General features: G+C 39.1%; 1 protein-coding gene across 4 annotated transcripts; it reads right to left on the bottom strand.

Moving 5' to 3' along the window:
• Positions 1-326: 326 nt before the first annotated feature.
• DIMT1 (DIM1 rRNA methyltransferase and ribosome maturation factor) lies at positions 327-12004 on the bottom strand. Of its 4 annotated transcripts, XM_043488466.1 has the most exons (12): positions 11786-12004; positions 11364-11437; positions 9237-9323; positions 7474-7535; positions 7292-7385; positions 7154-7203; positions 6242-6365; positions 5511-5603; positions 4629-4693; positions 3601-3664; positions 2298-2404; positions 327-854 (listed from the first exon to the last, which is right to left on the bottom strand). In XM_043488466.1, the coding sequence occupies exons 1-12, from the start codon at positions 11862-11864 to the stop codon at positions 812-814; spliced, it is 942 nt and encodes a 313-aa protein (XP_043344401.1). In that variant the 5' UTR covers positions 11865-12004; the 3' UTR covers positions 327-811. The 4 variants fall into 4 exon arrangements, with proteins under 4 accessions (XP_043344401.1, XP_043344403.1, XP_043344404.1 ...); XM_043488468.1 differs by lacking the exon at positions 11364-11437 and having other exon boundaries at positions 11786-11939; XM_043488469.1 differs by lacking the exons at positions 11364-11437; positions 11786-12004 and having other exon boundaries at positions 7474-7537; positions 9238-9307.
• Positions 12005-12381: the final 377 nt, after the last annotated feature.

Here is a 12381-nt window from a genome sequence, read left to right as displayed (position 1 = left end):
GCTGGTTGGGTTGGTTTGTTTTGAAATTGAAGAGCAGAGATTTTAACTTTAAAGTCAGTTTTGATTTATAAAACTCTTTTTAATTTTAAGTCTATGACTGTCTCCCCAAGAAAAAAATCATACAGTCTTATAATTCATTTCATTGCAGTTGAGATGCTCATTTACAAGGAATGCCCAGAAGTGATACATGCCTGGCACCGTGTGGTGGCGGCAGCAGGCTCAGGCTTACCCAAAACCCTGATGGAGCCTGTTAACGCTACAGGATTGCTAGAGGTAGGCAGGGATAGAAACTGGACAGGAAAACGGAAGGAATTCGAGAAGCAAAATAACATTTTAAGACAACTGCTTTACTGTATACACATGAATAACAAGAAGAAAGGTTATGGGGAATATGTGACTAAACATTTTAACTTTTTTATGACTTGAAGGACAAAGGCCTGAAGAGCTAAAAGCCTAAAAAAGGTTCTCACAATAATATATAACACAGAAAATAAAAGGGTAACATCTTTATACACTGTTAGAAATAACTTGAAGTGTAAAGTTGTGCGTATCTGCGGCTCTTGAAGATTAGTATCACCCTGCCTTGTATTATATATTAAACCAAAACAAAAAAGAGCAAAATACAAAGAAACCTTGACACTTAGAATTGACTTACTTTCTTAAAAATTCAGAGAAATAAATGGTGACAACAGTAGTACATCAAAAGTAGTCAAGCACATAGTGTCCAAGCATAGCTCATTTTTTCAAATTATTAAGAATATATAATTCCACTTTTTTCCTTGAGCTTGAGAAACTTCTCTTTTTCAGATACCTAAGAAAAATGGATACCTTCTGCATTGAATCCATGTAGCAATCTGAAAAAAAAACCAAGTGGGATGGTATTGAAATGCTAGTTTGTAGTAAGTAACAATGCATACCTCGTCCCTATACCATGAGTTCTAAAACACAAATACTCCTAAGATGTCAGTAAAGAAACTTTATTCTTCAATTAAGTTTATGAGATGTATATTGGTTAAAGCCACCTCATTTTGGTGCCTCTCCTGTCGTAGCCTATATGTCTTAAGGCATGATGAATTTAACTAAAATAATCTTAGACCTATAGTAACCCTGGCCTAAGAGCACACTGGTACTTGTTCCATTTCAACCTGGTAAATGAATGCAAAGCTATTTGGAATTAGAGACGGGGGAGAGATGAATGGCTAATCTCATGTGTCCTTTCTTCTCTCTGAGCTCAGTTATTCAGACTCAAATACTTACTTCTCTCTGGATACCTATGTACTTATCAGATCACTGTTGTAGTAAGCTGCATGTTTAGTAACCTTGCAGAAAATTAATAAGAATGAAGGAAAATAAGATGAAACATTTCTATTTAGACCTGCCTGAGATTATTTTCAGGATGGCCCATAAGAACCAACAAGAAGGGGTTAAGATATCTAAAGATGGGTACTTATGGATAATGTTCAACTCCTGGCATTAACATCTAATGAAAACAGTAGTACTGCTAGCCTGCCAATAAAATGTGTCATTTGTCTCAGCTACATACAACTGTTTCTAGCATAAAGTAAACCAGTGACTTTTATATCAATCTACCCTCTTTTTTTCAGCCTCTAGATCATGGAAGCTTTGAAAATGGATAAAGAGACAAAACTTTATGGTTTTTTAGTTATGAAATCAAAGTGTTAGTGATTAAAAACAATGAATCCAGGTCAATTATTACCTGGGTATTTGACACCTTACTCTGCTTTCATAAGATTTACTTGCTTAATTGAAGGAAAGGAAAACAAATTTTTCTCTATACTGCCAAGTTAATTATGACACTGTTCTTTCTTTTTTTTACTTCTGGTGTGTAGAACTTGCCTCAGTCCATGAAATAAGTTACTGAACCAGTTAGAAATGATAACCAGATAACGATTGTAACTAATATTATTTCATACTTAAAAGCTATTCTTTGATTCTTCTACCTGACATGCTACTTTGAATAGACAAACTATTAAGACTATGAATGGGAGTTTGGGGAGGGGGCTGGAAGGGAGAAGCACGCACACCATAACTCACACTGTCACAGAGGTTATCTCCAGGCTGGGACTGTTCTTCACTTCCTGTTCTTACAGAAAATGTTCATTCTGCTGCAGCTAACTAGCCTCCATCTTCTACACCAAATACTATATTGCCATGGAAGTGCTATGCAATAACTCCCAGGTAGCACCTTATAACCGCTTAAAAGCCTTTAAATCTCTAAATATGAAGGTGTCACAGTAAAGAAATGTAAACATGTAGTAAAAGGAAAATGTAGTTACCTGATGAAATCATCTATGTCCATGGAACGGGCCCGCTTGTCACTAAAACCTGTGCTGGTTAGGATTTGCTGTATTTTATCTGCTATGCTGAAATCTTCTGGTATTATCTATCAATACAAGATTCAGAATAAATGAACAACAGATCTTTAATGAAGTCACCTTGACTCTTTTTTTTTTTTTTTCCAGTTCAGTAAGTCATAAACAGTCACTTTATCTCTTCATGATAGTTTTGGAAAGCCTATCTGTGTCAATAAGACTTGCATCTCTTAATTCATTAAGTGGTTGATCTTCAGCACATATCAAATACTCATTGTGTATACTGCCCTATTTCTTCTTAGAAATTCTGAAACAGTTATGTTTCAGGCTTCGCAAAGTACTTCATAACATAATTAAAGCTGTAAACTAAATTTTACAGCAATTGCTAATATCTTTTAAAAAGAACATTTTCTTGGCACAAATTTCATTAAACTAGCTAGCTAGTTTTTCTCAAAGATAGCCTCTCTAACCCTTGAGAATACTTCACACTTCACATTTTCCATCCAAAAACTTCTTAATCCAACTTAGTATTTCCTATGTAGGTAGTTGTTCAGAGACTGTATTCATAAAATGGAGGTAGCTATGCTACCGGTACATTAAACCACGTAAGAGCTGAGTGGGGGAAAAAAAAAAAGAAATTTCCTTTAATCTGCTACTCTGTTTAGACTGGAAAACTAAAAAGTTATCAAACATCACAGTCATATATAGATGTCTGTGTTCACACAACTAAAGAAAATGTTGCACAGATAATGGTAAAAGACATGAGGTTCACAACCAGAGCTTGCTATTTATCACTTGCTTTATTCTATTTCAATTTCTATTTCAATTCTATTCTAATTTCAATTTCTGAGTATTTAAAAAAGTCACTGAGAAAATGGTAACTTTGTAATTTCTATGTGAGCAACAAGCAAGAAGGGATGACCACAATTCAAAGGCCAGCAAATAACTTTAAGCTGAGTAAGTTATACATGGTTAAAACTTGGGAGAAAATTATGACTCAACTGAATCTTTTTATAGCCAAAAGACAATAAACTGTCAGTAAAAAAGGATAGAGTATTCAAGGCTGCTCAGACACCTTCTACAGAATACACAGCAGCACTGAACTGTTAGAGTTGACGTTCTCCTGCTAGTTACACATGACATACTGTCTTAAGGGTTCTATGAAATGTTCATAACTAAGAGTTTTGTAATGATATATGAAACAGTAGGAAATGGACATTTTAAAACACAACAAATTATAGAAACAACAAAAACATTTTCTGCTTACAATATTATGGACCGAACAGTGAATTCTGTAGTTTTTTTCCAGTAGCTGTTGCACTGCACTTGACCTATATTACATAAAGAAATGATGTCACTATTATTCCAAACAGATTATAAATTTCCTTTACTGTAAGATTAAGCCACAGAGTTCAAAAGTCTGTTCTGTATTTCTGTGTGAGACTTTTGAACTCTGTGGGAGAAGGCGAGGGTGGGATGTTTCAAAAGAACAGCATGTATACTATCTATGGTGAAACAGATCACCAGCCCAGGTGGGATGCATGAGACAAGTGCTCGGGCCTGGTTCACTGGGAAGACCCAGAGGAATCGGGTGGAGAGGGAGGGGGGAGGGGGGATCGGGATGGGGAATACATGTAACTCCATGGCTGATTCATATCAATGTATGACAAAACCCACTGAAATGCTGTGAAGTAATTAGCCTCCAACTAATAAAAAAAAAATAAATAAATAAAATTAAAAAAAAAAAAAAAGATTAAGCCTATGTTCCACATGGTAAAATTAAAGAACTAAAAAAGGTTGAATATTTAAAACTTCTGAAATAATCACAACTACTAATACTTAAACCTAATAGACATCTCTTACATTCTTAAGAAGTTTCAGATTACAAAAAAATCTCAAAAATTAATTTTTTCATTGTGGCTTTCACCATTTTTTTGACCTTGGGCCCCAAACTGCTATTACATGTTTCCAAGTTAAAATGCCATGAATCTTTCAAAAGTGTGGAAGGGTCCATCTGTCACCTCATTTTTCCAAAGAAACAGATGTGGGGTATAGTTTTAGGGTTTTTCCCATTTCTCAAAAAAACAAACCTGATCTAATCTAATTCCGAAGTCCAGGAACTTTTCTTCATTAAATTCTCTTGCCTCCTAAAGTACAAAATTAAAAGTGTGTCTGGACATGGATCATGTGTATGCTTTAGGGTAATACTGTTCAGGAAAATGACCAAATTTTAGTGCTTAGCACAGTATTTGAAGCACTGATCCCTCATATATCATAAATTAGTAAAATACTTACTTAAATGCAGCAGACAGTGTCTTGTTTTTCCTAACAAAGGTGATCCTTACTAGGCCATCCCATTCCTGAAACATTAGATGGTATTTTCTTAGAAAATATTAAATCCCACCAATACCTAGTAGGTACTATTTTGTCTTAATATATAAAACTGAAAGCTTCTGGAGTGATAAAAATGTTCTATATCTTGATGTGGCTGGTTCACATATGGAAAAGTAAGATCTATACTTGATTTTCACACTTTTGTGCACCTCACTGACTATTTTACCCTCAGTTTTAAAAATAGAAAACATTTGTGCCACATCAGAACAAAGAACATTGTATTTATTTAAATCTAAGTATCATTTTCAAAAAACATGACTCAGACACAATTTAGAATACAGCCTGTGTAATACACCTAGCTAAACCTTGCAGGAATAGCTGACAACCACACCACTGTCATCAGCTACTGGCCATATATGTATGTTTTTATCCAATGTGATTACAGTGAGGTTTTACATCAAGTCATCTGACTTTCTTCTCTTTAAATGGCAAAAATTGTAATTCTGATTAAACCATGTTACCCACACTTTAAAACAACTATTTTCATTTTATCTTGTTTCCCATGTCTTATTCAAATAGATACATGTTCTCTGTAGATATAATCTTCAGCAAACTGCAATGGTATTCTAATCTTTTTATCTTTTGCAAACATTTTCCATGCTCTTGAGGTCTTCAACAACTATGTTGTGTCAAATAATTCCACCTATTCCATCATAGGATGTATTATAATTAATATTCTCCTATTTAGACATTTAGGTTGACTCATTTTGCTGCTGCTACAGACACACATCTTCCACCTTGGACTTTTTTTCCTTTTATTTAATGACCCTATTTTAACCTCACCTGAAAATTGATAGGTGGTGGTGGATTCTTAGGTTCTATCCTTACCACACTGGATTCCACCTTGGGTGGTGGTCTGAAGTTATTCTTTCCAACCTGTTAATCAGAAAATGTTTAAGTAGTCCTCTCAAAAACAACTTTAATTAGTAATCAGGAATTCCCTGCTGGTGCCATGGATAAGTGCCAATTCAGGGGACATGGGTTCAATCCCTGGTCTGGAAAGATTCCACATGCCAAGGAGCAACTAAACCTGCCAGCCACAACTACTGAGCCAGCATGCTGCAACTACTGAAGCCCACACACCTACAGCTTATGCTCTGCAGCAAGAGAAGCCACTGCAATGAGAAGTCTGTGCACCGCAATAAAGAGCAGCTCCCGCTCGCCACAACTAGAGAAAGCCTGCACAAAGCAAGGAAGACTCACTGCAGCCAAACATAAAATTTTTTAAAAAAATAGTAACTATACATGCTCTCCTCAGAGAAGGCACAGCTAGATGCTCAGTGATCAGTTCAGTTCAGTTGCTCAGTCGTGTCCAACTCTTCACAACCCCATGAACTGCAGCACGCCAGGCCTCCCTGTCCATCACCAACTCCCGGAGTCCACCCAAACCCACGTCCATCGAGTCAATGATGCCACCCAGTCATCTCATCCTCCGTCGTCCCCTTCTCCTCCTGCCCTCAATCTCCCAGCATCAGGGTCTTTTCCAAGCCCCATCATTTCAACAAGTCACTTACTTTCATTAGATGGTCCACACGTGCTAACAGCTGTGTGTTAATTGACAGTCTGCAGTATAACTTATCTCCAGGTTTTGCAACCAGTCGGAGAGCAAATTCTCTTTGAAACATTAGTACAGCACATCTGAAAAGACAGCAGAAAGGAATAAAAAGAGAAAGGTCATTTTCAACTATAAATGTATTTTAACTTCAATGATTTTTCTTAGGTGGGAAACAGTAAATCAATAGCTGTGGTTAATAATAGTCCAGCTGGCCAGAAGGGAGGAGAACAGTTTCAGCCTGAGCTTTATTCCCACAGAATAAAGCTGGGTCACAGAATGACCCAGCTGTCTTTTTGTTTTTCATTGTATAATGGCTGTAGCTCTAACCCCTTGTGAATGTAAGCCCTCAATGATCAGATGAGAGAGTATTTCAGGTCAACAAAAGTTTCACGAAACTGTAATCACCGGGATGACATGAAATGAATGCCCTCTGATATATTCCATTCCATGTCATTTTTTAAAAAAAATGATAGTCATGGCTCATTAAGTTTACTTTGTACCTACTAAGGAGTTTTTGACCTGCAATTTGAAAAATCACTGCTACAGAGTGTACTAGAAATCAGTTAGCAGGACACTTAAGAATCTAGATATAAGAAGTGTGACCTGGGCTAAAGACAAAAGGCTAAGAAAATACAGAAAGGCCATCTGGTCTCAGAAGCACGACTCAGACCACACCTCTCCCAAATAACTCTTAGCAACTGCTGAAGACTGTGGGACAGAGAGAGCAGCACACAGACTGACATTTTCTACAAAACAAATTCCCCAGTAGTTTTTCTACTGAATTAACCTTAACCTTTAGCTATCCATGTTCATGGCCTAAACTGTAATCTTTCTAAGATTTGGCAGTAACTTTAGTCTTCTTGTCACAAACCTGAAAAAAGGTCGGTGCAGCAACAGCTTGAAGACAAAAGGAGAAGAGATCTGGAAAAGAATTAACTGGTTATTTCTGAGAAAGACCCACCAGAAAACCATTTAGTAAATATAATGTTCCTACATTTTGAAAACATACCTGATAGGGCAGATTTGCCACACAAGCATCAAAGAATGGCAGATCTGTTTTTAACACATCACCCACCATTACTTGAAGCTTGCTGGCCAGAGGCCTGATAATAAGAAAAAAAAAAAAAGCAATTAAAAAGAACGTTGTTTCATGAGACTGAAATGTACTTTAATTGTATTATGTATACTCACGTGCCCTGAACTCTTTTGTGAAGTTCAGCTACTAGCCTTGGGTCAAGTTCACAAGCAATTACCTAAATTAAAAAAAAAACATTTTTTTTGTAGGTTAATTATGGAGAATAAATCTTTTCCTGTTACCTCAATAGGAACTTACGTTATTGAAATGAATTAAAATTCTTTTCCCAATTCCACCATCATTATTCTTCAATTGTACTCTACCAGTACATTTTAAAGAACTTATCTGAAGAGAATTTAATGAAGAGACGATTTTACAAAATGTGTCATGGGGGTTAAAGGAACAACAAAAAACATCACCCAGACAAGTAGGCAGCCAGACTACATGACCGTTCTACCTAAATACTTGACAGAATCACTGTGCTCATATGGCTCCATGCTTTTTAATTCAACTGATGATGAAAAAAAAATACACAATATGTCTTTGCAGTAAATGTTCTTTAGAAGCACACAAAGCAATTGCTCTGGAATGAGTAAATCACTTCTCTCACCTACTAAGATCCAGAGCATATAGCACAGATAACTTCTCCAGTAAATGAAAAGGGATACCAGATAGGCTGACATTTTATTTCAGTATAAGCTGAGGTTTTGCTGACTTCCAGGAAGACCCTGCCTGCAGAGCAGATGTATATGAGGTTTAGTCTGTTTAGCCCCCAGATCCATTCTCCAGCTTTGCTGTGCCTATAGGGTAATACAGTCCAGCTCCCTCGCCCTGTGACTTCTTGTTGGGCCAGGATAATGGAAGGCATTACTGGATCCAAGCGGTGGGGTTGAGTACTTCCTAATGCCTGTGCCTGCCTTGCACAAGTTCTGGCAGCGGCCGTGTCTGGCTATGAGTGGTCCCTGTCCCTGCTCTTTCTGGGCTCAGGTAAACACATTTCCCTCCGCCTGTCCCTTGAGGTTGCTGGATGATAACTGTTTCCTGCTGTTGCTAGTCCCTAGGTTTTTCACTAAATGTTTACTGGTTCCCTTAATATTCCCACATCTTGTCAATGGCCTCTTCACTGAACTCTCTTCAGATAAGTTCTTTAAAATGTGTTGCCTACATCCACCAGAAGACACAGCAATGATCCGATTTAACTGGAACTGGATCCACCAAGAGACAAAGAAGGTACCAGCAGCAACCAGTCTCAGAGGCCTGTGCTAAATCTCCTCCAGCGTTCTAAGTCCAATAACTCCAATCCCCTTGCTTTGTTCCCCTGAGCCGAGGGGTGGTAGCTGCTCTTTGTAATTCTACTCTTGGGTTAACCTCAGTGTTTTATTCTCTTGGTCCTCTAACAACCATGTAATCAATTCCCTGTATTGAAGCATCCAGTGTCGTTTGTTTTCCTGATTGATATACCCATATTTTTTCTTTTAATCCATTTTAAAAAATTGAGACATAATTGACATAAAACATTATATTAGTTTCAGGCATACAACACAATGATTTGATTTGTATAACATTCATGACCACATAATTACAATTTTTTTTCTTGTGATAAGAATTTTTACTCTATCAACCTTCAAATATACTACAGTGTTGTTAACTAGTCATCATAATGTCCATTACATCCCCAGGACATGTTTATTTTATACTGGAAATTGGTACCTTTTGACTCACTGCACCCAATTTGCTCATATTTTCTAAGATAAAGTCTCTAGCAAAGGAGCAAGAGTTACTGTTAAAATAACAGCAATTGATTAAAACAGATTTATACCTGTAAACCACCTGAGCTTACTCACATGATATCTGATACCAAACACTAAATCCTCTCTACCTTTTTTGCCTTTTCCAGCAACTTTACAGTCATATTGCCAGTTCCAGGTCCAACCTCCAGCACCACATCAGTCGGTCGTAAGGCAGCCTACAAGCAAGCACAACTACTTTAACTTTACAGGCACATCTGAAAACATAATTTAATGTACATCAGAATATCTTTACTCAAAAGTGCACAGTTAGGAGATCTTATTCTGACTCCATTTTTAGGAGACTGCTTCATGATCTATGTTTAAAAAAATTATCTCATTAACATCAGACACAAGTGGAAACTGAACAGCTCTAACTTGGGGCAATAGTTAGGAGTCAGAGAAGTAGGAACAGCAGTTCTAAGAGTGGCATTCTCCTTTCTGTCTTTGAAATGATTCCAACAGCATCTTGTTACCAACACTATTATCACTAGGTTCAAAATGGAAGGACCAAAATGATGAACCATAGCATGTTGTACTGGTATTTCTCAATTCCATATCCATGTATGGTTTCAGGGGTTTCAGAAGGATCCAGAAATTGTGCACAAAAATTAATGTCAGTTCAGTGGTTAGGACTCCATGCTTCCTCTGCAGGAGGCAGGGGTTAGATACCTAGTGTGGGAACTAAGATCCCACAACCCTCAACATGTGGCAGAAAAAAAAAATGTGTATGTATGCACATAGCTGGAGTATTCTGTCCATAACTTTTAATCAGATAATTAATCATTTTAATATTTAACAATTTAATTATTTAAATAAGAATAAATTTAAAATTTAATAATAATTAAAGTCCATAACTTTAATCAGATGCAGAAAGGAATTCATGAGCCAAGAAGGTTAAAAAGCTAGCCAGTTCTCATTTTGCACATGACACTAAGTTGACATCTCTCACCCAGGTAATGTCCTGTCTACAGCGCCAGGATCCTTCCTTTGCAACCATGCAAGTAATCTGCACCACCTAGCGTTTCCTGTCCTAGCTCCCAATCATACGAAACAATAAGAAAACATCAATAACCCAAAACTCTGAAGAGTTTACACGTGGCATTGGCTTATAACATACAGGTTTCTCTGGGGAACAAACTTCCAAAGGTGTCTGTTTAGATATATTTTTAGGGTTCAGTTCAGTTCAGTCGCTCAGTCGTGTCTGGCTCTTTGAGACCCCATGGACCACTGCACGCCAGGCCTCCCTGTCCATCACCAACTCCCGGGGTTTATTCAAACTCATGTCCATCAAGTCGGTGATGCCATCCAGCCATCTCATCCTCTGTCGTCCCCTTCTCCTCCTGCCCCCAACCCCTCCCAGCATCAGGGTCTTTTCCAATGAGTCAACTCTTCGCATGAGGTGGCCAAAGTATTGGAGTTTCAGCTTCAGCATCAGTCCTTCCAATGAACACCCAGGACTGATCTCCTTTAGGATGGACTGGTTGGATCTCCTTGCAGTCCAAGGGACTCTCAGGAGTCTTCTCCAACACCACAGTTCAAAAGCATTAATTGTTCCGCGCTCAGCTTTTTTTATAGTCCAACTCTCACATCCATACATGACTACTGGAAAAACCATAGGCTTGACTAGACGGACCTTTGTTGGCAAAATAATGTCTCTGCTTTTCAATATGCTGTCTAGGTTGGTCATAACTTTTCTTCCTAGGAGTAAGCGTCTTTTAATTTCATGGCTGCAATCACCATCTGCAGTGATTTTGGAGCCCCAAAAAATAAAGTCTGACACTGTTTCCACTGTTTCCCCCTCTATTTGCCATGAAGTGATGGGACCAGATGCCATGATCTTAGTTTTCTGAATGTTGAGCTTTAAGCCAACTTTTTTTAGGGTTTGGAGTAAACAAAAACTAACAGTGACAGATGCTGCCTAGAAAAACTGATTGGTAATAGAAGAAGAAGAATCTGGAGTTAAACAAGTAGAAGTGTCAAGCTAATAAGTAAATAATCTACGGAAAGATAAAACAATTTGGAGTCAGAACTCGAGACTCACAGAATAAAGCAAATCATATTGAAGGGAACTTGCGAATCCTACACAATTCTTTAATTCATTCAACAAGTATTTACACAGCATCTATTTTGTGTCAGGAATCCTTTCTGTGCTCAGATATTCCTAAAATAAAAATCAATAACCCAGTAACTCTCTCCCTCTCCTCTTCCACACCCACCTTATCGATAATGCTGTTAACAATGAGAGGATTTTTCAAAATATGCTGCCCAATCCCCGTGTTGAACATGAGTCCTGCAATAAAACATTAAATAGCCTTAATTTCCCAACTAAAAACATTAGACCGTCCCAGAGAAGAAGAGGATAGCTAGGGGACGTTATCCGCGCCAGCTAGGGGCGCCAAACGTCACGGTAAGGAGCCTGGATGACAGACTGTTTTAACTCCACCCCTTCCGCGAAAGAAAGTCAGAGGCGGCGCGCTGGGCCTGCGCTCGTGGCTCGGGGAACCCGGGAATCGCGCGCTCCCGGAGCGCGGGCCCCGACCGGTATCACTGTCCCGGCCAGAACTCCGCCCTGGCCCCGGCTCGGTCCTATCGGAAGTCCCAACCCAAGAGACCCCAGCTCTCTCGCGGCTGTCCCCACCTCCGGCGCTCTTCAGCTGCCCGCGTTGTTGCTGCCGCTCGCGGCGGCGGCCGCTAGCCGCTGATTTGATCTTCGGCATCTCTGCAGGCAGAGAGCTCACAGGCCGAGGAAGTCAAGAAGGACGCGAACCGGCAACCGCGAATCTCTGCACCACGTGGGAATCCGCCGGCCCGCACCACCAGCACCATATCGGGCTACGTAGGGGTGGGGCGAAAACACGCCCCTTTGTTTGCTCCGGGGTCCGCCCCCAGAAAGAGGGCGGGCCTTTGGAGCCCGATGGCCGCCGGGAATGAGCTCGGCCTCCGGGGAAAGCCTAACCTTGGAAGCCTACAGATCCCAGAAGACACCGCGCTGCCGATTCTGGCAGTTTGGATTGGCTAGTTTAGAATCGCGGGCGGGGCCTTGCCCCTACACGCACCAAGCTAGTTAAATAGGTTTGGGTGTGGTCCCTCAAGAAGTGGAGGAAGCATAAGTTACGTAATACAATTAGGCTTGTGGATGCTTTATTAGACTAGGTTGTTGAATCGCTGAAATCCAAAGAAAATTTATGTCATGCACTTCTCTCGTGTTTCCCAACCGATTGTGGGTGAGGATCC

This window comes from Cervus canadensis, chromosome 16 (genome assembly GCF_019320065.1).
Source record: "Cervus canadensis isolate Bull #8, Minnesota chromosome 16, ASM1932006v1, whole genome shotgun sequence".
In the NCBI taxonomy this organism is placed as follows: Eukaryota; Metazoa; Chordata; class Mammalia; order Artiodactyla; family Cervidae; genus Cervus; species Cervus canadensis.
Note: the sequence above shows the minus strand (reverse complement) of the source record. Positions and strands in the feature narration are given on the sequence as shown.

What these genes read in the sequence shown, in the direction of transcription:
- DIMT1 (XM_043488466.1), bottom strand. Translation starts at nt 11,864, where the DNA reads ATGCCGAAGATCAAATCAGCGGCTAGCGGCCGCCGCCGCGAGCGGCAG. An exon ending in CACCACCTATCAATTTTCAG is followed by an intron (nt 4,694 to 5,510) that starts GTGAGGTTAAAA and finishes CTAATGTTTCAG; the next exon opens with GAATGGGATGGCCTAGTAAG. An exon ending in ACACTGTCTGCTGCATTTAA is followed by an intron (nt 3,665 to 4,628) that starts GTAAGTATTTTA and finishes TATGTAATATAG; the next exon opens with GTCAAGTGCAGTGCAACAGC.